Source organism: Bombina bombina, chromosome 4 (genome assembly GCF_027579735.1).
Source record: "Bombina bombina isolate aBomBom1 chromosome 4, aBomBom1.pri, whole genome shotgun sequence".
NCBI classification, from domain to species: domain Eukaryota; kingdom Metazoa; phylum Chordata; class Amphibia; order Anura; family Bombinatoridae; genus Bombina; species Bombina bombina.
The window spans coordinates 713,566,625-713,591,919 of record NC_069502.1 but is presented as its reverse complement, the minus strand read 5'-3'; the positions used below and the strand labels follow the sequence as shown (position 1 = coordinate 713,591,919).

Here is a 25,295-nt window from a genome sequence, read left to right as displayed (position 1 = left end):
TATCTCTAACCACATTGATCCAATTTATGCTTATGAGTTTGTGTGAAATTCTAAGGCACTGGTTTTCAAACCCGTCCACAGGCCTCATTTTGAGGATATCCGAACTGGAGCGCAGGTGAAATAATCAGCCAATTAGTAAACATTGTTATTTTACCTGCTCTCATCCAAGGTAATCCTGAAAACCTGGACCATTGGGAAAGCCTAAGGACAGGTTTGAAAACCAGTGTTCTAAGGTGTTTCGCATGCTAAAATATTATTTGAATTTTATTGATAAATTATAATGTATATTTGTTTACAGTTTGTAAATCATTTCTCATTGGTGATTTGAGTTAAAAAATATATTTGTATGTGGCCTATAGCTTGAAAAGGTTGTGCACCTCTTCTCAAGTGCTATCATACCATAGCTGATGATCACTTAGCTAGTGTCAAAATATGTTACAACTATAAAAGTTTTAGGAAAATAATTATTTTATTTATTTACTTTAACTGATAAGAAATGTACATTGTAAATATTGATTATGATGTTCAACTGGTGCGCAAAGGGGACATAATTATGTTACCATAAACATTAATTAATTAATTTACAGGCAGAGTTTAAAATTAAAAATAGATCAGTGGCCAACAATGAAGGAATCTGAAACATCATAATCTAAATGAAAGGAACAGTACAATCAAAATAGAACTTTTATGATTCAGGAAGAGATTGCATTTTTAAACAACATTCCAATTTCCATCTAATTTGCTTTGTTCTTTTGGTATCCTTTGCTAAATAGTATACCTAGATAGGCTCATAAGCAGCATTGCTATACTGGGACCTAGTTGTTGATTGGTGGCTGACATATATGCCTCTCATCATTGGCTCATCAGATGTGTTCAGCTAGTTCCCAGCAGTGCATTGCTATCCATCAACAAATTAAAATGAAGCAAATTTGATTCTTTTAAAGTAAATTGTAAAACTGTTTAAAAATGTATGCTCTATCTGAATCATGAAAAAAAAAATGTGTTTCATGTGCCTTTAAAAAGCTGCATTTAAAATCTTGCAACAAATATCACTATCAAGCAGCTAAGAAATGTGTTATGGCTCTGTTAGATTGTATGAGGGTTGTATTATACTCCATCTTGATTTTAATTATGCCGTTTTGTTTTTAATAAATACTTTTTACTTTGGATTGATGCATGGTTGATATCTTTACATATTGTGAGGAGCAGTTGGTTACTAACTCTGAACCTGGATTCATTGAGCTGGAACCCTGAAATCTCCCAGCTTGTGTCTATCAGCACATTAGGGTGCAGCTCTCATTGTGAGTAAAACGGCTTTATCCTACTTTTAAAAAAACGTTTGAACATTAGCTGTACTGCACAAGGAGGCAACTTCTGTTCATAGATTGGAATTGCATGAACTGTTTTATGTGACGTATGGGAGACATGAGATATGACACTGTCTCGAAGGGACTGCATCACCTTGTATTTTTTATACATATAAATATTTGATTCCTTTTGGGAACCCCTGTTGTCTTAACTCAGGAATTATTTTTAGCATGAGTGGGATGATTAAGCTGTGTGCTTATTTAAATTTATTTTCTAATAAATGGATCTCCAAGCTAAAATTACAACTAAATAACCCAATAAACTATCATGATAGATAGATATTGATTGATCGATTGACCGACAGACAGATTATATATTATAGATAGATGATATATTATAGATTATATATTATAGATAGATGATATATTATAGACAGACAGATTATATATTATATAGATAGATAGATGATATATTATAGATAAATAGATTATATATTATAGATAGGTATATTATAGATAGATAGATGATATATTATAGATAGAGAATATATTATAGACAGACATATTATAGATAGATGATATATTATAGATAGATGATATATTATAGACAGATATTATATTAGAAATAGATTATATATTATAGATAGATAGATATATTATAGATATATAGATGACATGTTATAGATAGATGATATATTATAGACAGACAGATTATATATTATAGATAGATGATATATTATAGATAGATTAATAGAGCGGAATCAATTCCAAAATGTATAAAAAACCCTGATACAAGGTGCTGAACCAGGGAAAATGAAGTAAGCAAATTGGTCACTGTCATCTAACAATTAATTATTTAACAGACTTTCTCTGTTCATTTCTTTCTATAAATATATTTGGAAACACAATAGCTTGTAGCTTGACTGTGGTTATTTTGAGATGCTTTGTCTGAAAACCCTACTTGCCATTCACAAACGACATATGAGACTAGTGCACTGGATACGGCGCAGTATTCATGTTACCGAGGCCAATAATGACAGTAAAGAATTCTTTGCCAGTGCCCTAATCATTGTAAAAAGCTAAATAAATAAAGTAGGTGAATAAGCACCTTGAAAACATGGAATAAATTAAATGAATGAAGTGGTCAAATTATGAATGCACAAGAATTATCAAATAAATTGGTTATAGTATTAGCTAAATGGAAATAATTAAATTATTCAAATTGATTAGTGAAAATAATTAATAAATCAGATAAATGAAGCAGAATAAACATGTAAACACCAAATTAAATCCCTCTTTAAAAGGGATACTAAACCCAAAATCTTTCTTTCGTGATTCAGATAGATCATGCAATTTTAAGCAGCTTTCTAATTTACTCCGATTATCAATTTTTCTTCTTTCTCTTGTTATTTTTATTTAAAAAGCAGGAATGTAATGCATAGGAGCCGGCCCATTTTTGGTTGAGAACCTGGGTTATGCTTGCTTATTGGTGGGTAAATGTAAGCCTCCAATAAGCAAGCGCTATCCATGGTGCTGAACCTAAAATGGTCTGTCTGCTAAGATTTCTGTGCTTTCCTGCTTTTAAAATAAAGATAGCAAGAGAATGAAGAAAAATTGATAATAGGAGTAAATTAGAAAGTTGCTTAAAATTTCATGCTCTATCTGAATCATGAAAGAAAAAAAAATTGGGTTCAGTGTCCCTGAAAATATTTAATTAAAACATAATTTATGCTTACCTGATAAATGTATTTCTCTTGTAGTGTATCCAGTCCACGGATCATCCATTACTTGTGGGATATTCTCCTTCCCAACAGGAAGTTGCAAGAGGATCACCCACAGCAGAGCTGCTATATAGCTCCTCCCCTCACTGCCATATCCAGTCATTCGACCGAAACAAGCTGAGAAAAGGAGAAACCATAGGGTGCAGTGGTGACTGTAGTTTGATTAAAATTTAGACCTGCCTGAAAAGGACAGGGCGGGCCGTGGACTGGATACACTACAAGAGAAATAAATTTATCAGGTAAGCTTAAATTATGTTTTCTCTTGTTAAGTGTATCCAGTCCACGGATCATCCATTACTTGTGGGATACCAATACCAAAGCTAAAGTACACGGATGATGGGAGGGACAAGGCAGGAACTTAAACGGAAGGAACCACTGCCTGTAGAACCTCTCTCCCAAAAACAGCCTCCGAAGAAGCAAAAGCATCAAATTTGTAAAATTTAGAAAAAGTATGAAGGGAAGACCAAGTTGCAGCTTTGCAAATCTGTTCAACAGAGGCCTCATTTTTAAAGGCCCAGGTGGAAGCCACAGCTCTAGTAGAATGAGCTGTAATCCTTTCAGGAGGCTGCTGTCCAGCAGTCTCATAGGCTAAACGGATTATACTCCGAAGCCAAAAAGAAAGAGGTTGCAGAGGCCTTCTGACCTCTCCTCTGTCCAGAGTAAACAACAAACAGGTTAGATCTTTGGCGAAAATCTTTAGTAGCCTGTAAGTAAAACTTCAAGGCATGGACTACGTCTAGATTATGCAAAAGACGTTCCTTCTTTGAAGAAGGATTAGGACATAATGATGGAACAACAATCTCTTGATTGATATTCTTGTTAGAAACCACCTTAGGTAAAAACCCAGGTTTTGTACGCAGAACAACTTTATCTGAATGAAAGATCAGATAAGGAGAATCACAATGTAAGGCAGATAACTCCGAGACTCTTCGAGCCGAGGAAATAGCCATCAGAAAAATAACTTTCCATGAAAGAAGTTTGATATCAATAGAATGAAGGGGTTCAAACGGAACCCCTTGAAGAACTTTAAGAACCAAGTTTAAGCTCCATGGAGGAGCAACAGGTTTAAACACAGGCTTAATTCTAACTAAAGCCTGACAAAATGCCTGAACGTCTGGAACTTCTGCCAGACGCTTGTGTAAAAGAATAGACAGAGCAGAAATATGTCCCTTTAAAGAACTAGTTTATAATCCTTTGTCCAAACCCTCTTGGAGGAAGGACAATATCCTAGGAATCCTAACCCTACTCCATGAGTACTTCTTGGATTCACACCAATGAAGATATTTACGCCATATCTTGTGGTAAATTTTCCAGGTGACAGGCTTTCGTGCCTGTATTAAGGTATCAATTACTGACTCGGAGAAGCCACGCTTTGATAGGTTCAAGCGTTCAATCTCCATGCAGTCAGTCTCAGAGAAAGTAGATTTGGATGATTGAAAGGACCTTGTATTAGAAGGTCTTGTCTCAGAGGCAGAGTCCATGGTGGAAAGGATGACATGTCCACTAGGTCTGCATACCAGGTCCTGCGTGGCCACGCAGGCGCTATCAATATCACTGATGCTCTTTCCTGTTTGATTTTGGCAATCAGACGAGGGAGCAGAGGAAACGGTGGAAACACATAAGCCAGGTTGAAGAACCAAGGAGCTGCTAGAGCATCTCTCAGTGCAGCTTCTGGGTCCCTGGACCTGGATCCGTAACAAGGAAGCTTGGCGTTCTGGCGAGACGCCATGAGATCCAATTCTGGTTTGCCCCAACGGAGAACCAATTGAGCAAACACCTCCGGATGGAGTTCCCATTCCCCCGGATGAAAAGTCTGACGACTTAGAAAATCCGCCTCCCAGTTCTCTACACCTGGGATATGGATCGCTGACAGGTGGCAAGAGTGAGTCTTTGCCCAGCGAATTATCTTGGAGACTTCTGACATCGCTAGGGAACTCCTGGTTCCCCCTTGATGGTTGATGCAAGCCACAGTCGTGATGTTGTCCGACTGAAATCTGATGAACCTCAGTGTTGCTAGCTGAGGCCAAGCCAGAAGAGCATTGAATATTGCTCTTAACTCCAGAATATTTATTGGGAGGAGTTTCTCCTCCTGAGTCCATGAACCCTGAGCCTTCAGGGAGTTCCAGACTGCACCCCAACCTAGAAGGCTGGCATCTGTTGTTACAATTGTCCAATCTGGTCTGCGAAAAGGTCATACCCTTGGACAGATGGGCCCGAGATAACCACCAGAGAAGAGAATCTCTGGTTTCCTGATCCAGATTTAGTAGAGGGGACAAATCTGTGTAATCCCCATTCCACTGACTGAGCATGCATAATTGCAGCGGTCTGAGATGCAGGCGCGCGAATGGCACTATGTCCATCGCCGCTACCATTAAGCCGATTACTTCCATGCACTGAGCCACCGTGGGGCGCGGAATGGAGTGAAGAACACGGCAAGCATTTAGGAGTTTTGATAACCTGGACTCGGTCAGGTAAATTTTCATTTCTACAGAATCTATTAGAGTCCCTAGGAAGGAAACCCTTGTGAGAGGAGATAAAGAACTCTTTTCTTCGTTCACTTTCCACCCATGCGACCTCAGGAATGCCAGAACTATCTCTGTATGAGATTTGGCAATTTGAAAGCTTGACGCCTGTATCAGGATGTCGTCCAGGTAAGGAGCCACCGCTATGCCTCGCGGTCTTAGGACCGCCAGAAGTGAGCCCAGAACCTTTGTAAAAATTCTTGGGGCTGTAGCCAACCCGAATGGAAGAGCTACAAATTGGTAATGCCTGTCTAGAAAGGCAAACCTCAGGAACTGATGATGATTCTTGTGAATCGGAATGTGAAGGTAGGCATCCTTTAAGTCCACTGTGGTCATGTACTGACCCTCTTGGATCATGGGTAAAATGGTTCGAATAGTTTCCATCTTGAATGACGGAACTCTGAGGAATTTGTTTAGGATCTTTAAATCCAAAATTGGTCTGAAGGTTCCCTCTTTTTTGGGAACCACAAACAGATTTGAATAAAACCCCTGTCCTTGTTCCGTCCGCGTAACTGGATGGATCACTCCCATTACAAGGAGATCTTGTAAGCAGCTTAGGAATGCCTCTTTCTTTATCTGGTTTGCAGATAATCTTGAAAGGTGAAATCTCCCTTGTGGAGGAGAAGCTTTGAAGTCCAGAAGATATCCCTGAGATATGATCTCCAACGCCCAGGGATCCTGAACATCTCTTGCCCATGCCTGGGCGAAGAGAGAGAGTCTGCCCCCTACTAGATCCGTTGTCGGATAGGGGGCCGCTCCTTCATGCTGTCTTAGAGGCAGCAGCAGGCTTTCTGGCCTGCTTGCCCTTGTTCCAGGACTGGTTAGGTTTCCAGGCCTGCTTGGATTGAGCAAAAGTTCCCTCTTGTTTTGAAGCAGAGGAAGTTGATGCTGCACCTGCCTTGAAATTTCGAAAGGCACGAAAATTAGACCGTTTGGCCTTTGATTTGGCCCTGTCCTGAGGAAGGGTATGACCCTTACCTCCAGTAATGTCAGCAATAATTTCTTTCAAACCAGGCCCGAATAAGGTCTGCCCCTTGAAAGGAATGTTGAGTAATTTAGACTTTGAAGTCACATCAGCTGACTAGGATTTGAGCCATAGCGCCCTACGTGCCTGGATGGCGAATCTGGAATTCTTAGCCGTTAGTTTAGTCAAATGAACAATGGCATCAGAAACAAATGAGTTAGCTAGCTTAAGAGTTCTAAGCTTGTCAACAATTTCAGTCAATGTAGCTGTATGGATGGCCTCTTCCAGGTCCTCAAACCAGAATGCCGCCGCAGCAGTGACAGGTGCAATGCATGCAAGGGGCTGTAAAATAAAACCTTGTTGAATAAACATTTTCTTAAGGTAACTCTCTAATTTTTTATCCATTGGATCTGAAAAAGCACAACTGTCCTCAACCGGGATAGTGGTACGCTTTGCTAAAGTAGAAACTGTTCCCTCCACCTTAGTCTGCCATAAGTCCCGTGTAGTGGCATCTATTGGAAACATTTTTCTAAATATAGGAGGTGGGGAAAAGGGCACACCGGGCCTATCCCACTCCTTACTAATAATTTCTGTAAGCCTTTTAGGTATTGGAAAAACATCAGTACTCACCGGCACTGCATAGTATTTATCCAGCCTACACAATTTCTCTGGCACTGCAATTGTGTCACAGTCATTCAGAGCAGCTAATACCTCCCCAAGCAATACACGGAGGTTCTCAAGCTTAAATTTAAAATTAGAAATCTCTGAATCAGGTCTTCCCAATTCAGAGACGTCACCCACAGACTGAAGCTCTCCGTCCTCAGGTTCTGCATATTGTGACGCAATATCAGACATGGCTCTTACAGCATCTACGCGCTCTGTATCTCATCTAACCCCAGAGCTATCGCGCTTGCCTCTCAATTCAGGCAATCTGGATAATACCTCTGACAGGGTATTATTCATGATTGCAGCCATGTCCTGCAAAGTAATCGCTATGGGCGTCCCTGATGTACTTGGCGCCATATTAGCGTGCGTCCCTTGAGCGGGAGGCGAAGGGTCCGACACGTGGGGAGAGTTAGTTGGCATAACTTCCCCCTCGACAGACCCCTCTGGTGACAATTCTTTTATAGATAAAGACTGATCTTTACTGTTTAAGGTGAAATCAATACATTTAGTACACATTCTCCTATGGGGCTCCACCATGGCTTTTAAACATAATGAACAAGTATCCTCTGTTTTCAGACATGTTTGTACAGACTAGCAATGAGACTAGCAAGCTTGGAAAACACTTTAAAGCAAGTTAACAAGCAATATAAAAAACGTTAGTGTGCCTTTAAGAGAAACAAATTTTGACAAAATTTGAAATAACAGTGAAAAAAGGCAGTTACACTAACAAAATTTTTACAGTGTATGTAACAAGTCAGCAGAGCATTGCACCCACTTGCAAATTGATGATTAACCCCTTAATAACAAAAACAGAATAATAAATGACAAAAACGTTTTTTAAACACAGTCACAACAACTGCCACAGTCTACTGTGATTGTTAGCCTCCTCAAACACGACTTTGAAGCCTTTTGAGCCCTTCAGAGATGTCCTGTATCATGCAGAGGGAAGCTGAATGTCTCTGTCAGTATTTTTATCTGCACTAAAATAGGCCCTTCCCACTCATATTACAACAGTGGAAAGCTTCAGCAAACTGTTTCTAGGCAAAATCAAGCCAGCCATGTGGGAAAAAAACTAGACCCCAATAAGTTTTGTCACCAAACATATATAAAAACGATTAACATGCCAGCAAACGTTTTATATTACACTTTTATAAGAGTATGTATCTCTGTTAATAAGCCTGATACCAGTCGCTATCACTGCATTTAAGGCTTAACTTACATTAATCCGGTATCAGCAGCATTTTTCTAGCAAATTCCATTCCTAGAAATATATTAACTGCACATACCTTATTGCAGGAAAACCTGCACGCCATTCCCCCTCTGAAGTTACCTCACTCCTCAGAATATGTGAGAACGGCAGTGGATCTTAGTTACTTCTGCTAAGATCATAGAAATCACAGGCAGATTCTTCTTCTAATGCTGCCTGAGATGAAACAGTACACTCCGGTACCATTTAAAAATAACAAACTTTTGATTGAAGTTAAAAAAACTAACTATAATACACCACTCTCCTCTTACTACGTCCATCTTTGTTGAGAGTTGCAAGAGAATGACTGGATATGGCAGTGAGGGGAGGAGCTATATAGCAGCTCTGCTGTGGGTGATCCTCTTGCAACTTCCTGTTGGGAAGGAGAATATCCCACAAGTAATGGATGATCCGTGGACTGGATACACTTAACAAGAGAAAACCCCTTGAGTGCTAATGATGGCTCAGAGCCGTCAATAGCACTCAACTACCTTTATTGCAATCTGGGGGCCCCCACTCGCTACTACCCCAGGGATCGGGCCTGCATAGTGACAGGTATCGCCAGGGCTTCCTGTTACGTGTGGTGACGTCACGCGCAATGACGTGATAACGTCACCGAGCAACTTTATTTAAAATTGTCAATACAAAGTATAGGGAAAGGGGGCATGCTGCTTAGAAACCCGTATCTCAGGGATCTAAGCAGCTACAGACCCCCAAGACCCACCATTGGAAAGGTAATCGCCAAACATTTCCATCTGTGTAAGTCTTGGGGATCTGGGGGAGGGGGGGAGTAGAAAAAAAAATGTTTTTGAAAATAGTAAAAAACAGAAAAATATTAAATTCAACTTAGCACTCAAAGGGTTGAAAAAATAGTAAAAAATGCAATGCAAGCTGCATTAATTTAATACTTTACGTGTTTTTATAACAATTACTGTTTCCCAGATACATAAAGGGCCATTATATTGCTAAAATTACATGCTCTAATTTGTTAGAGCATGCAACTTTATCAGTAGCGACGCTGCAATGCAATGTGTTTAAAATTGAAATGTGAAATATGAATAATTGCTGTCGGGTTAGTGCACGTGCGATTGGTTTTAGTTGGTTTTTTTTTCTGCGCTCTCCATTGACTTCTATGGGGGGGGGATACGTTAATGCGGTCATGATATTGCGAGGTCCGGAAACTAGCGCGCAGCAGGTTTCACTCGTGCACAAACTTTTTACTTTTAACTTGTAATACGTGTGCTACCTGACGCACTCAAAACGTTTACTTCTAGCGAAGTTTACGCTCGAGCGGGAGAGCTAAATAGCACTTCACTTGTAATCTAGCCAATGATGGGATTCTAACAGTTGAGGGATTTTGGGAAAATCACACTAAAAATACTGGAAAACATTCAGAAATCATTATCTGACAAATACAACCTCATAATTTGTATTAAAATCTTATGCAATGCAGTGTTTAATTGCAGCTATACATTAATCACATAAATATTGATATTACCGTACCGCAGCTAAGAGGATCAATAACGTAAGAACTTAGATGAAGTTAACATAAAGTCGTGATAATGAAAGTCTCCCTTTTCCTGACACTGGTCAGAAATACTGTGATATGTTCAGGCTTTTTGCTGTGTTTAACCCCTTAATGACCACAATGTACCCTGTATGTCATTGGTCGTTAAGGGTTTTTTCAGGACATAATAGCACAAGTCTAGCAAGAACACACTATTAATGCCCTCCCTCCAGAAGGCTTTGTGGAATAAAGCAGTCTCAAAGCTGGTGGCAAGACCGCGCTATAGAACAATCAAGTCCCAAAAAAAGGCCAGCGACAATCTTACATTGTAAATAGAATTGTGTGTTTGTAAACATGCTGCATCAGTTATATGAACCGTACAACAATACAACTAAGCAAATCTATGATGCTGAAAAAGATGCTGTAAAAAAAAAATAAAAAAATCTCAAATTTATACTTAAATTACTATTTTGAATGGTATTTAAAAATCCACAACTTTTATGAGCCTTTAATTTCTGTAAGGTGCAATGATGTAAAATCAAAAAACAGAATTTATGTTTACCTGATAAATTTCTTTCTCCAACGGTGTGTCCGGTCCACGGCGTCATCCTTACTTGTGGGATATTCTCTTCCCCAACAGGAAATGGCAAAGAGCCCAGCAAAGCTGGTCACATGATCCCTCCTAGGCTCCGCCTACCCCAGTCATTCGACCGACGTTAAGGAGGAATATTTGCATAGGAGAAACCATATGGTACCGTGGTGACTGTAGTTAAAGAAAATAAATTATCAGACCTGATTAAAAAACCAGGGCGGGCCGTGGACCGGACACACCGTTGGAGAAAGAAATTTATCAGGTAAACATAAATTCTGTTTTCTCCAACATAGGTGTGTCCGGTCCACGGCGTCATCCTTACTTGTGGGAACCAATACCAAAGCTTTAGGACACGGATGAAGGGAGGGAGCAAATCAGGTCACCTAAATGGAAGGCACCACGGCTTGCAAAACCTTTCTCCCAAAAATAGCCTCAGAAGAAGCAAAAGTATCAAACTTGTAAAATTTGGTAAAAGTGTGCAGTGAAGACCAAGTCGCTGCCCTACATATCTGATCAACAGAAGCCTCGTTCTTGAAGGCCCATGTGGAAGCCACAGCCCTAGTGGAATGAGCTGTGATTCTTTCGGGAGGCTGCCGTCCGGCAGTCTCGTAAGCCAATCTGATGATGCTTTTAATCCAAAAAGAGAGAGAGGTAGAAGTTGCTTTTTGACCTCTCCTTTTACCTGAATAAACAACAAACAAGGAAGATGTTTGTCTAAAATCCTTTGTAGCATCTAAATAGAATTTTAGAGCGCGAACAACATCCAAATTGTGCAACAAACGTTCCTTCTTTGAAACTGGTTTTGGACACAGAGAAGGTACGATAATCTCCTGGTTAATGTTTTTGTTAGAAACAACTTTTGGAAGAAAACCAGGTTTAGTACGTAAAACCACCTTACCTGCATGGAACACCAGATAAGGAGGAGAACACTGCAGAGCAGATAATTCTGAGACTCTTCTAGCAGAAGAAATCGCAACTAAAAACAAAACTTTCCAAGATAATAACTTAATATCAACGGAATGTAAGGGTTCAAACGGAACCCCCTGAAGAACTGAAAGAACTAAATTGAGACTCCAAGGAGGAGTCAAAGGTTTGTAAACAGGCTTGATTCTAACCAGAGCCTGAACAAAGGCTTGAACATCTGGCACAGCTGCCAGCTTTTTGTGAAGTAATACCGACAAGGCAGAAATCTGTCCCTTCAGGGAACTTGCAGATAATCCTTTTTCCAATCCTTCTTGAAGGAAGGATAGAATCCTAGGAATCTTAACCTTGTCCCAAGGGAATCCTTTAGATTCACACCAACAGATATATTTTTTCCAAATTTTGTGGTAAATCTTTCTAGTTACAGGCTTTCTGGCCTGAACAAGAGTATCGATAACAGAATCTGAGAATCCTCGCTTCGATAAAATCAAGCGTTCAATCTCCAAGCAGTCAGCTGGAGTGAAACCAGATTCGGATGTTCGAACGGACCCTGAACAAGAAGGTCTCGTCTCAAAGGTAGCTTCCAAGGTGGAGCCGATGACATATTCACCAGATCTGCATACCAAGTCCTGCGTGGCCACGCAGGAGCTATCAAGATCACCGACGCCCTCTCCTGATTGATCCTGGCTACCAGCCTGGGGATGAGAGGAAATGGCGGGAACACATAAGCTAGTTTGAAGGTCCAAGGTGCTACTAGTGCATCCACTAGAGCCGCCTTGGGATCCCTGGATCTGGCCCCGTAGCAAGGAACTTTGAAGTTCTGACGAGAGGCCATCAGATCCATGTCTGGAATGCCCCACAGGTGAGTGACTTGGGCAAAGATTTCCGGATGGAGTTCCCACTCCCCCGGATGCAATGTCTGACGACTCAGAAAATCCGCTTCCCAATTTTCCACTCCTGGGATGTGGATAGCAGACAGGTGGCAGGAGTGAGACTCCGCCCATAGAATGATTTTGGTCACTTCTTCCATCGCTAGGGAACTCCTTGTTCCCCCCTGATGGTTGATGTACGCAACAGTTGTCATGTTGTCTGATTGAAACCGTATGAACTTGGTCCTCGCTAGCCGAGGCCAGGCCTTGAGAGCATTGAATATCGCTCTCAGTTCCAGAATATTTATCGGTAGAAGAGATTCTTCCCGAGACCAAAGACCCTGAGCTTTCAGGGATCCCCAGACCGCGCCCCAGCCCATCAGACTGGCGTCGGTCGTGACAATGACCCACTCTGGTCTGCGGAACGTCATCCCTTGAGACATATTGTCCAGGGACAGCCACCAACGGAGTGAGTCTCTGGTCCTCTGATTTACTTGTATCTTCGGAGACAAGTCTGTATAGTCCCCATTCCACTGACTGAGCATGCACAGTTGTAATGGTCTTAGATGAATGCGCGCAAAAGGAACTATGTCCATCGCCGCTACCATCAACCCGATCACTTCCATGCACTGAGCTATGGAAGGAAGAGGAACGGAATGAAGTATCCGACAAGAGTCTAGAAGTTTTGTTTTTCTGGCCTCTGTTAGAAAGATCCTCATTTCTAAGGAGTCTATAATTGTTCCCAAGAAGGGAACCCTTGTTGACGGGGATAGAGAACTCTTTTCCACGTTCACTTTCCAGCCGTGAGATCTGAGAAAGGCCAGGACAATGTCCGTGTGAGCCTTTGCTTGAGGAAGGGACGACGCTTGAATCAGAATGTCGTCCAGGTAAGGTACTACTGCAATGCCCCTTGGTCTTAGCACCGCTAGAAGGGACCCTAGTACCTTTGTGAAAATCCTTGGAGCAGTGGCTAATCCGAAAGGAAGCGCCACGAACTGGTAATGTTTGTCCAGGAATGCGAACCTTAGGAACCGATGATGTTCCTTGTGGATAGGAATATGTAGATACGCATCCTTTAAATCCACCGTGGTCATGAATTGACCCTCCTGGATGGAAGGAAGAATAGTTCGAATGGTTTCCATCTTGAAAGATGGAACCTTGAGAAACTTGTTTAAGATCTTGAGATCTAAGATTGGTCTGAACGTTCCCTCTTTTTTGGGAACTATGAACAGATTGGAGTAGAACCCCATCCCTTGTTCTCTTAATGGAACAGGATGAATCACTCCCATTTTTAACAGGTCTTCTACACAATGTAAGAACGCCTGTCTTTTTATGTGGTCTGAAGACAACTGAGACCTGTGGAACCTCCCCCTTGGGGGAAGTCCCTTGAATTCCAGAAGATAACCCTGGGAGACTATTTCTAGCGCCCAAGGATCCAGAACATCTCTTGCCCAAGCCTGAGCGAAGAGAGAGAGTCTGCCCCCCACCAGATCCGGTCCCGGATCGGGGGCCAATATTTCATGCTGTCTTGGTAGCAGTGGCAGGCTTCTTGGCCTGCTTTCCCTTGTTCCAGCCTTGCATTGGTCTCCAAGCTGGCTTGGCTTGAGAAGTATTACCCTCTTGCTTAGAGGACGTAGCACTTTGGGCTGGTCCGTTTTTACGAAAGGGACGAAAATTAGGTCTATTTTTCGCCTTGAAAGGCCGATCCTGAGGAAGGGCGTGGCCCTTACCCCCAGTGATATCCGAGATAATCTCTTTCAAGTCAGGGCCAAACAGCGTTTTCCCCTTGAAAGGAATGTTTAGTAGCTTGTTCTTGGAAGACGCATCAGCCGACCAAGATTTCAACCAAAGCGCTCTGCGCGCCACAATAGCAAACCCAGAATTCTTAGCCGCTAACCTAGCCAATTGCAAAGTGGCGTCTAGGGTGAAAGAATTAGCCAATTTGAGAGCATTGATTCTGTCCATAATCTCCTCATAAGGAGGAGAATCACTATCGAGCGCCTTTATCAGCTCATCAAACCAGAAACATGCGGCTGTAGTGACAGGGACAATGCATGAAATTGGTTGTAGAAGGTAACCCTGCTGAACAAACATCTTTTTAAGCAAACCTTCTAATTTTTTATCCATAGGATCTTTGAAAGCACAACTATCCTCTATGGGTATAGTGGTGCGTTTGTTTAAAGTAGAAACCGCTCCCTCGACCTTGGGGACTGTCTGCCATAAGTCCTTTCTGGGGTCGACCATAGGAAACAATTTTTTAAATATGGGGGGAGGGACGAAAGGAATACCGGGCCTTTCCCATTCTTTATTAACAATGTCCGCCACCCGCTTGGGTATAGGAAAAGCTTCTGGGAGCTCCGGCACCTCTAGGAACTTGTCCATTTTACATAGTTTCTCTGGGATGACCAACTTTTCACAATCATCCAGAGTGGATAATACCTCCTTAAGCAGAATGCGGAGATGTTCCAACTTAAATTTAAATGCAATTACATCAGGTTCAGCCTGTTGAGAAATGTTCCCTGAATCAGTAATTTCTCCCTCAGACAAAACCTCCCTGGCCCCCTCAGATTGGGTTAGGGGCCCTTCAGAGATATTAATATCAGCGTCGTCATGCTCTTCAGTAACTAAAACAGAGCAGCCACGCTTACGCTGACAAGGGTTCATTTTGGCTAAAATGTTTTTGACAGAATTATCCATTACAGCCGTTAATTGTTGCATAGTAAGGAGTATTGGCGCGCTAGATGTACTAGGGGCCTCCTGAGTGGGCAAGACTCGTGTAGACGAAGGAGGGAATGATGCAGTACCATGCTTACTCCCCTCACTTGAGGAATCATCTTGGGCATCATTGTCATTATCACATAAATCACATTTATTTAAATGAACAGGAATTCTGGCTTCCCCACATTCAGAACACAGTCTATCTGGTAGTTCAGACATGTTAAACAGGCATAAACTTGATAATAAAGTACAAAAAACGTTTTAAAATAAAACCGTTACTGTCACTTTAAATTTTAAACTGAACACACTTTATTACTGCAATTGCGAAAAAACATGAAGGAATTGTACAAAATTCACCAAATTTTCACCACAGTGTCTTAAAGCCTTAAAAGTATTGCACACCAAATTTGGAAGCTTTAACCCTTAAAATAACGGAACCGGAGCCGTTTTAATACTTTAACCCCTTTACAGTCCCTGGTATCTGCTTTGCTGAGACCCAACCAAACCCAAAGGGGAATACGATACCAAATGACGCCTTCAGAAAGTCTTTTCTAAGTATCAGAGCTCCTCTCACATGCGACTGCATGCCATGCCTCTCAAAAACAAGTGCGCCACACCGGCGCGAAAATGAGGCTCTGCTTATGCTTTGGGAAAGCCCCAGAGAAATAAGGTGTCTAATACAGTGCCTGCCGATATTATAATATCAATATACCCAGATAAAATGATTCCTCAAGGCTAAATATGTTTTAAAATTGAATCGATTTAGCCCAGAAAAGTCTACAATCTTAATAAGCCCTTGTGAAGCCCTTATTTACCATCGTAATAAAAATGGCTTACCGGATCCCATAGGGAAAAATGACAGCTTCCAGCATTACATCGTCTTGTTAGAATGTGTCATACCTCAAGCAGCAAGAGACTGCACACTGTTCCCCCAACTGAAGTTAATTGCTCTCAACAGTCCTGTGTGGAACAGCCATGGATTTTAGTTACGGTGCTAAAATCATTTTCCTCATACAAACAGAAATCTTCATCTCTTTTCTGTTTCTGAGTAAATAGTACATACCAGCACTATTTTAAAATAACAAACTCTTGATTGAATAATAAAAACTACAGTTAAACACTAAAAAACTCTAAGCCATCTCCGTGGAGATGTTGCCTGTACAACGGCAAAGAGAATGACTGGGGTAGGCGGAGCCTAGGAGGGATCATGTGACCAGCTTTGCTGGGCTCTTTGCCATTTCCTGTTGGGGAAGAGAATATCCCACAAGTAAGGATGACGCCGTGGACCGGACACACCTATGTTGGAGAAATTAACTGTGTTAGTTAAAATTTGGGTAAAACAATTTACATTTATAACATACAAGACTGTGCATGTGAAGGTTGTAAAATTATAGAAGCAAAAAAATATATTATTTTATTTTTGTGCCTCTAAAATACAGCATTTTAAGATGCATTTTGAAAGGGATGAGAAAAGAAACAAAAAACAATCCTTGTTCTTATGCTTGTGAGGAATGTCACTGTCCACTACTAGAGATGAGGAAATTCTACTTATCAACCAATTAGCTTCTTTCCCATGGTTATGTATTTCCTGTTCATTTTATATTCAAAATAAACAACTTTAATATACCTATTGTTTCATGAACACAATATTTTTAATACATTTAAATTGTACTATTTCATATAAATGGTACATATTGTTTTCTTCTTTAATAAATAAAAAACAAAAAACAATGAAAACCTACCTTGAAGGCACGGCTTAAAACTTCCTCTCCTCCTTTGCTCCTCAGAAGATTTATTATGACCTGCTTGCCATATTCTTCCTTCAATAATAGGATATGTCTTTAAAAATAAAAATGAATCTATGTGATTATGGTTATTGTAAAAGAGTCAAAAAGGTTTATCTTTTAGGTATCACTGAAGTACGATGCATTAAAAACAAAATGGTGGTCTGGGAATAATATGCTGATGTATTTTTAATAATATTGAAAAAAAACTGTATAGTTTTAGTCGCCTTAATAATTGTAATATGTGAGACACAACTCTGCTGTTTTCTCTTACCTTATTCTCTCTCTCTATGTTAAAGAGACATGGAATCCAAAATTCTATTTGCTTTGTTCTCGTGTTATTCTTTGTTGAAGAGATATCTAGATAGGCAGCATGCACATGGCTGGAGCACTACACAACAGGAAATAGTGTTGCCATCTAGTGCTCTTGCTAATGTAGAACATTGTTGCAAAACTGCTGCCATATAGTGCTGCAGACACAAACCCGCTCCTGAACTTAACTTCCTGCTTTCCAACAAAGGATAACAAGAAAGCAAATAAAATGTGATAAAAGTAAATTGGAAAGATGTTTCAAATTGTATGTTCTATCTCAATCATGAAGGAATCATTTTTGGTTTTATGTCCCTTTAAGGCCAACTAGGGAGAGACGAGTTACTAGAGAGAGCAAACAACAGCTGTGTGAATATAGCAGAGCTAAGCTTATTAAATCTCTACGTCCAAATCTTGGTGGGATTGGAGAGCCCACAATTTTAAGAGTAACAAAAAATTTACAGGAACGGGTAGCAAAATAAATAATGAAAATATATTGCAACATTTTTTTAATTTTACATAATTAAAGGGATAGGAAAGTAAAATTAAACGTGCATGATTCAGACAGAGCATGCAATTTTAAGACAATTTGAAATTAACTTCTATTATCAAATGTGCTTCATTCTCTCAGTATCCCTTGTTGAAAAAGACTACGCACATATTCTACACTGGTGTAAGCTAGCTGCTGATTGGTGCCTGCAAACATTTGTCTCTTGTAACTGGCTAACTAGATGTGTTCAGTAGTGCAATGCTGTTCCTTCAGCAAATGATAACAAGAAAATGAAACAAATTTGATAACAGAAGTAAATTGAAAAGTTGTTTAGAAATTGTATGTTTTCTCCAAATCATGAAAGAAACTTTGGGGTTTCCTGCCCCTTTAAACATTAAAGGGATAGTAAACCCAATTTTTTTTTTCTTTCATGATTAAGATAGAGCATGCAATTTAAAGCAACTTTCTAATTTACTCCTATTATGATTTTTTTCTTCGTTCTCTTGCTATCTTTATTTGAAAAAGCAGGACTAAGCTAAGAAGCCGGCCCACTTTGTGGTTCAGCACACTGGATAGCACTTGCTGACTGATGGCTACATTTAACCACCAATCAGCAAACGCAACCCGGTTGCTGAACCAAAAATGCGCTGGCTCCTAAGCTTACATTCTTGATTTTAAAATAAATATAGCAAGAGAACGAAGAAAAACTGATAATAAGAGTAAATTAGAAAACAACATTTATGCTAACCAGATAAATTCCTTTCCTTCCTGGCAGGGAGAGTCCACGACTTCATTCATAACTGTTGGGAATATCAAAACCCGGCAAAAACACCCCAGCCAAAGGCTATAAATATCCCTCCCACTTCCCCCATCCCTCCAGTCGGCCGAGGTAACAAGGAAAAGCAGGAGAAACATTAGGATATAGAGGTGCCAGAAGAAAAAATATCAGGGAAGTCGCCTAAGAATATTACGTGCGGGGTCATGGACGCTCCCTGCCAGGAAGGAGAGTAATTCATCTGATATGCATAAAGTTTGTTTTCCTTCCCAAGGCAGGGAGAGTCTACGACTTAATTCATAACTGTTGGGAACCAATACCCAAGCTCCAGAGGACATTGATGAATAAATGGGAGGGACAAAAAGAAGAAAGGCAGACCCTAAACTGAGGGCACCACAGCCTGTAACACCTTTCTCCCAAAAGCTGCTTCAGCAGAAGCGAAAACATCGAATTTATAGAATTTAGAAAAAAGTATGCAAGGAGGACCAGGTAGCCGCCTTACAAATCTGATCCATAGAGACTTTGTTCTTAAAAGCCTAGGAGAAAGCAACTGGAATGAGCCGTAATTCTCTCAGGAAGCTGTTGCCCTGCTGTCTCATAAGCTAAGTGGATGATACACCTCAACCACAAAGATAATAAAGTCCCTCCCATTTGGTATTGATACAAGAGCCCATGAGATCTATTTCCGGAAGCCCCATCTGAGGGTTATCTCTGAAAACACCTTGGGGGTGGAGAGACCATTCTCCCGGATTGTCTGCTGAGGAAGTCCGTTTCCCAGTTCACCTCCGGAACAAACCATTGCCCATTGAAGGATTTGGGACACTTTCCCCGCTAAGGAACTTCTTGTTCCTCCCTGGTGGTTGATGTAAGCGACCAAAGTTATATTGTCCGATTGAAATCTTATATATCGGGCAGAACTAAGCTGGGGCCAATGACCTTAGAGCATTGTGAATCGCCCGGAGCTCTAGAATATTGATCGGAAGAGAATAGATTATTCTCGGGACCATGTCCCCTGAGACATCCTGGGACCCCAGACAGCTACCCAGCCTGAAAGGCTGTCAATCCATAGTCACAATTTCCCAGGATGGTCTCAAGAAGCAGGTGCCTAGAGACAGGTGATCCTGACAGAGCCACCAAGAGAGAGTCTGGCTCTCTAGGACAATCTGTTGAGACAAGTTCAAGTGATCTCCATTCCATTGTCTCAGCATGCATAGTTGTAGAGGTCTGAGATGGAAGTGGGCAAATGGAATAATGTCCATAGAAGACACCATTAGACCGATCACCTCCATGCACTGAGCCCCCGATGGATTTGAGATGGTTTGGAGGGAAAGGCAAGCCGTAGCTAACTTGGAATGTCTCTGATCCGTCAGAAAGATTCTCTCGATGATAGTAACCACAAAAACCACTCTGGTAGAGGGAACCCGAGAACTCTTCTCGAGATTTATCTTCCATCCATGAGCCCAAAGGAAACTCAGTAGTGAGTCTGAATGATCTCTTGCCAAAGGAAAAGATGGAGCCTGAACCAAGATATCGTCCAGGTAAGGAGCAACAGCGATCTGGCTACAGCTAGAAGAGCTCCCAGAACCTTTGTAAATATTCTGGGAACAATAGCTAAGCCCAATGGAAGTGCAAAGAACTGGAAGTGTTGATCCAGAAAAGCAAACCTCAGGAGCTGGAAATGGACCCTGTGGATCGGGACATGAAGGTATGCATCCTTGAGGTCTATTGTAGTCATGAACTGTCCTTCCTGAATTAAGGGAAGAATGGACCTGATAGTCTCCATTTTAAAGGAGGGAACCCTGAGAAACTTGTTTAAACATTTGAAGTCTAGGAATGGGCGGAAAATTCCCTCTTTCTTGGGAACCACAAAAAGGTTTAGGTAAAAACCTAGACCCCTTTGTGAGGCAGGCACCGGGATGATTACTCCTAAGGAGGAAAGATCCAGAACGCAATCTAGGAAGGCTGGTCTTGAGAGGATAAATCTGCCTCTGGGAGGATGAGATTTGAATCCTATCTTGTATCCCTGGGACACAAAGTCTAACACCAAACGATCTTGAATATCCTGCGCCCAGACCTTTGAGAAAAGGGACAATATGCCCCCTACCGGATCTGATCCTGGATTGGGGCCCACCCCTTCATGCCGATTTATTATCAGTGGGCTTCTTGGTTTGTTTGGATTTGTTCCAAGACTGGGAAGGCTTCCAAGTACTCTTGGATGCTCGGGCTTGGAGGCAGATTGGGTCCACTGGGTCTTGTCTCATCAAAAGGAACGAAAATTAGCTGACTGAAGACCCTTGGGTCTCACCTTCATATCCTGGGGGAAATGATGGAATCCAGTCCAGGGCCAAATAAAACCTTACCATTAAAAGGTAAGGAAAGAGGCCTGGATTTGGAGACTATATCGGCTGACCAAGACTTCAACCAAAGGACCCTGCGTGCTAGGACTGGAAACCCTGAAGCTTTGGCATTCAAGCAAACAACCTGCATATTGGCATCACATATAAAGGAATTGGCTATCCTTAGAGCCTTGATCCTGTCCTGAATCTCCTCCAGAGAGGATTCGACTTCAATTAACTCTGACAAGGAGTCACACCAATAAGTGGCTTTGCCCGCTACAGCAGACACTGCAGCTGAAGGTTGGAAAAGAAATCCCATAGTGTATGATGGAACATTCTTCTTAAGTAGCTCTCTAATTTTTTATCCATAGGATCTCTAAAGGAAGAGCTGTCCTCCAAAGGGATGGTAGCACGCTTTGCAAGAGTAGAAATGGCTCCGTATACCTTAGGAATGTAGCTCCACAGTTCCAGATGGGAGTCAGGAACTGGGAATAATTTCTTAAAAGTTGAAGAGGGAGAAAAAGGAGTTCCAATCCTCTACCATTCACTCATGCTAATCCTCACCATGCGAACTGGGCCCGGAAATGTCTCAGGGGCCTTCATTTCTTCGTAGACCCTATCTAGTTTAGGAATCTGAGGTTCCTCTGTAAGGTTAGCCTCTGGAACCTCCAAAGTAGCTAAACCCTCCTTTAAAAAGAAACGGAGATGTTCAATTTTAAATCTGAAATTTGATTCTTCAGAGGCAGGGGCCTTAACTTCAGAAGTCTTCTGAGAGTTCACCCTCTGATGCGACAGTGGCAAGCTCATCCTCAGAAAAAAGAGACAAGTTAGACATTTCTGACTGGAGAGAAGGAATGTCTCCCAAGTCTGCAGGACTATGCTTGACCTTTCTCTTACGCTTCCCAGAGATAGGTGGGGTGCTTAGGGCCGCCGAAACAGCAGATATTTATAGCCTTTGGCTGGCATGTCTTTGCCTCTTTCTGGTGGCCAGGTGTTGATATTCCCAACAGTTATGAAGGAAGTCCTGGACTCTCCCTGCCTTGGGAAGGAAAGTTGTTTTAAATTGCATGCTCTATCTGAATCATAAAATAATAAAAAATTGGGTTTACTATCCCTTTAAATTTTAAAAGTATTTACTGTCCATTTAAATTCAATTTCTACACGTCACTAGCCTGTTCTTGTGATGCAGTAAAGCGTGCAAAACCAACTATGTACATTTTAGATCAGGTAAGCAAATGTGATTAAAAAGTTGATACTCCTGGATAAAGGTAAAGCTTGAGATCCTGCTTGGCAACCCCACATAACAATACAAGTAACTATGCACTTTAGGAGTTTATCAGCAGCCTGTAATCTGCCTAGGAGTTCTGCCACCTTCAGACCTACAAAGCATTAAATATAGCCATGTGATCCTCTCTAGGTCACGTAACCTTATTAAAGGGTCAGTAAACCTTAAAAATAATGTTATATAATTCTGCACATAGTGCAGAATTATATAACATTATATTAGCCAAACTTTGTAAATCATAATATTCCCTTTTTAATTTTGTAAAAATACCGCTGTTTTACAGACCTGCTCTCTGTACTCTGCTGAGCGGGTCTGTTGTTTTTACTGAGCGCATCGGGCCAGCTGTATAGTCACAGCCCGGCCCGACCACGCCATTAGACACAGTGCAGCTCGCTCCTGCTGTCAGACACTTAGTCTTATGACGCTGTCGGGCCGGGCTGTGACCAACAGATAACATAATTTATGTAAGAACTTACCTGATAAATTCATTTCTTTCATATTAGCAAGAGTCCATGAGCTAGTTACGTATGGGATATACATTCCTACCAGGAGGGGCAAAGTTTCCCAAACCTCAAAATGCCTACAAATACACCCCTCACCACACCCACAAATCAGTTTACCGAATAGCCAAGAAGTGGGGTGATAAGAAAAAAGTGCGAAAGCATAAAAAATAAGGAATTGGAATAATTGTGCTTTATACAAAAAAATCATAACCACCACAAAAAGGGTGGGCCTCATGGACTCTTGCTAATATGAAAGAAATGAATTTATCAGGTAAGTTCTTACATAAATTATGTTTTCTTTCATGTAATTAGCAAGAGTCCATTAGCTAGTGACGTATGGGATAATGACTACCCAAGATGTGGATCTTTCCACGCAAGAGTCACTAGAGAGGGAGGGATCAAATAAAGACAGCCAATTCCGCTGAAAAATAATCCACACCCAAAATAAAGTTTAAATTTTATAATGAAAAAAACTGAAAACATAAGCAGAAGATTCAAACTGAAACAGCTGCCTGAAGTACTTTTCTACCAAAAACAGCTTCAGAAGAAGAAAACACATCAAAATGGTAGAATTTAGTAAAAGTATGCAAAGAAGACCAAGTTGCTGCTTTGCAAATCTGATCAACCGAAGCTTCATTCCTAAACGCCCAGGAAGTAGAAACTAACCTAGTAGAATGAGCTGTAATCCTTTGAGGCTGAGTTTTACCCGACTCGACATAAGCATGATGAATTAAAGATTTCAACCAAGATGCCAAAGAAATGGCACAGGCCTTCTGACCTTTCCTAGAACCGGAAAAGATAACAAATAGACTAGAAGTCTTTCGGAAATTCTTAGTAGCTTCAACATAATATTTCAAAGCTCTAACTACATCCAAAGAATGCAATGATTTCTCCTTAGAATTCTTAGGATTAGGACATAATGAAGGAACCACAATTTCTCTACTAATGTTGTTGGAATTCACAACCTTAGGTAAAAATTCAAAAGAAGTTCGCAACACCACCTTATCCTGATGAAAAATCAGAAAAGGAGACTCACAAGAAAGAGCAGATAATTCAGAAACTCTTCTGGCAGAAGAGATGGCCAAAAAGAACAAAACTTTCCAAGAAAGTAATTTAATGTCCAATGAATGCATAGGTTCAAACGGAGGAGCTTGAAGAGCCCCCAGAACCAAATTCAAACTCCAAGGAGGAGAAATTGACTTAATGACAGGTTTTATACGAACCAAAGCTTGTACAAAACAATGAATATCAGGAAGATTAGCAATCTTTCTGTGAAAAAGAACAGAAAGAGCAGAGATTTGTCCTTTCAAAGAACTTGCAGACAAACCTTTCTCCAAACCATCCTGAAGAAACTGTAAAATTCTCGGAATTCTAAAAGAATGCCAGGAAAAATGATGAGAAAGACACCAAGAAATATAAGTCTTCCAGACTCTATAATATATCTCTCTAGATACAGATTTACGAGCCTGTAACATAGTATTAATCACAGAGTCAGAGAAACCTCTTTGACTAAGAATCAAGCGTTCAATCTCCATACCTTTAAATTTAAGGATTTGAGATCCTGATGGAAAAAAGGACCTTGCGACAGAAGGTCTGGTCTTAACGGAAGAGTCCACGGTTGGCAAGAGGCCATCCGGACAAGATCCGCATACCAAAACCTGTGAGGCCATGCTGGAGCTACCAGCAGAACAAACGAGCATTCCTTCAGAATCTTGGAGATCACTCTTGGAAGAAGAACTAGAGGCGGAAAGATATAAGCAGGATGATACTTCCAAGGAAGTGACAATGCATCCACTGCTTCCGCTTGAGGATCCCTGGATCTGGACAGATACCTGGGAAGTTTCTTGTTTAGATGAGAGGCCATCAAATCTATTTCTGGAAGTCCCCACATTTGAACAATCTGAAGAAATACCTCTGGGTGAAGAGACCATTCGCCCGGATGTAACGTTTGGCGACTGAGATAATCCGCTTCCCAATTGTCTATACCTGGGATAAGAACCGCAGAAACTAGACAGGAGCTGGATTCCGCCCAAACCAGAATTCGAGATACTTCTTTCATAGCCAGAGGGCTGTGAGTCCCTCCTTGATGATTGATGTATGCCACAGATGTGACATTGTCTGTCTGAAAACAAATGAACGATTCTCTCTTTAGAAGAGGCCAAGACTGAAGAGCTCTGAAAATTGCACGGAGTTCCAAAATATTGATCGGTAATCTCACCTCCTGAGATTCCCAAACCCCTTGTGCCGTCAGAGACCCCCACACAGCTCCCCAACCTGTAAGACTTGCATCACAAATAAAATTATTAGCATGTTGAAGAAGAATAATAATGCTATGAGAATTATGATCTGTTACTTGTTGCGCTAAAGCTTCCAACCAAAAAGTTGAAGCTGCAGCAACATCCGCCAAAGATATAGCAGGTCTAAGAAGATTACCTGAACACAAGTAAGCTTTTCTTAGAAAGGATTCAATTTTCCTATCTAAAGGATCCTTAAAGGAAGTACCATCTGCCGTAGGAATGGTAGTACGCTTAGCAAGAGTAGAGACAGCCCCATCACCACCTCCATAGGAGGCAAAGTTTATAAAACTGATTTGTGGGTGTGGTGAGGGGTGTATTTGTAGGCATTTTGAGGTTTGGGAAACTTTGCCCCTCCTGGTAGGAATGTATATCCCATACGTCACTAGCTCATGGACTCTTGCTAATTAAAGGAAAGAAAAACAT

The 25,295-nt window shown here is 41.0% G+C and overlaps 1 protein-coding gene across 1 annotated transcript in view; it reads right to left on the bottom strand.

Annotated features, from left to right (window-relative positions):
- Window positions 1-25,295, bottom strand: part of SYNJ2 (synaptojanin 2) — a 621,954-nt gene that overhangs the window by 349,575 nt on the left and 247,084 nt on the right. The window contains exon 7 of the mRNA XM_053710913.1: window positions 16,836-16,932. Within this exon, the coding sequence (XP_053566888.1) occupies window positions 16,836-16,932 (97 nt within the window). The remainder of the gene's footprint in view (window positions 1-16,835; window positions 16,933-25,295) is intronic.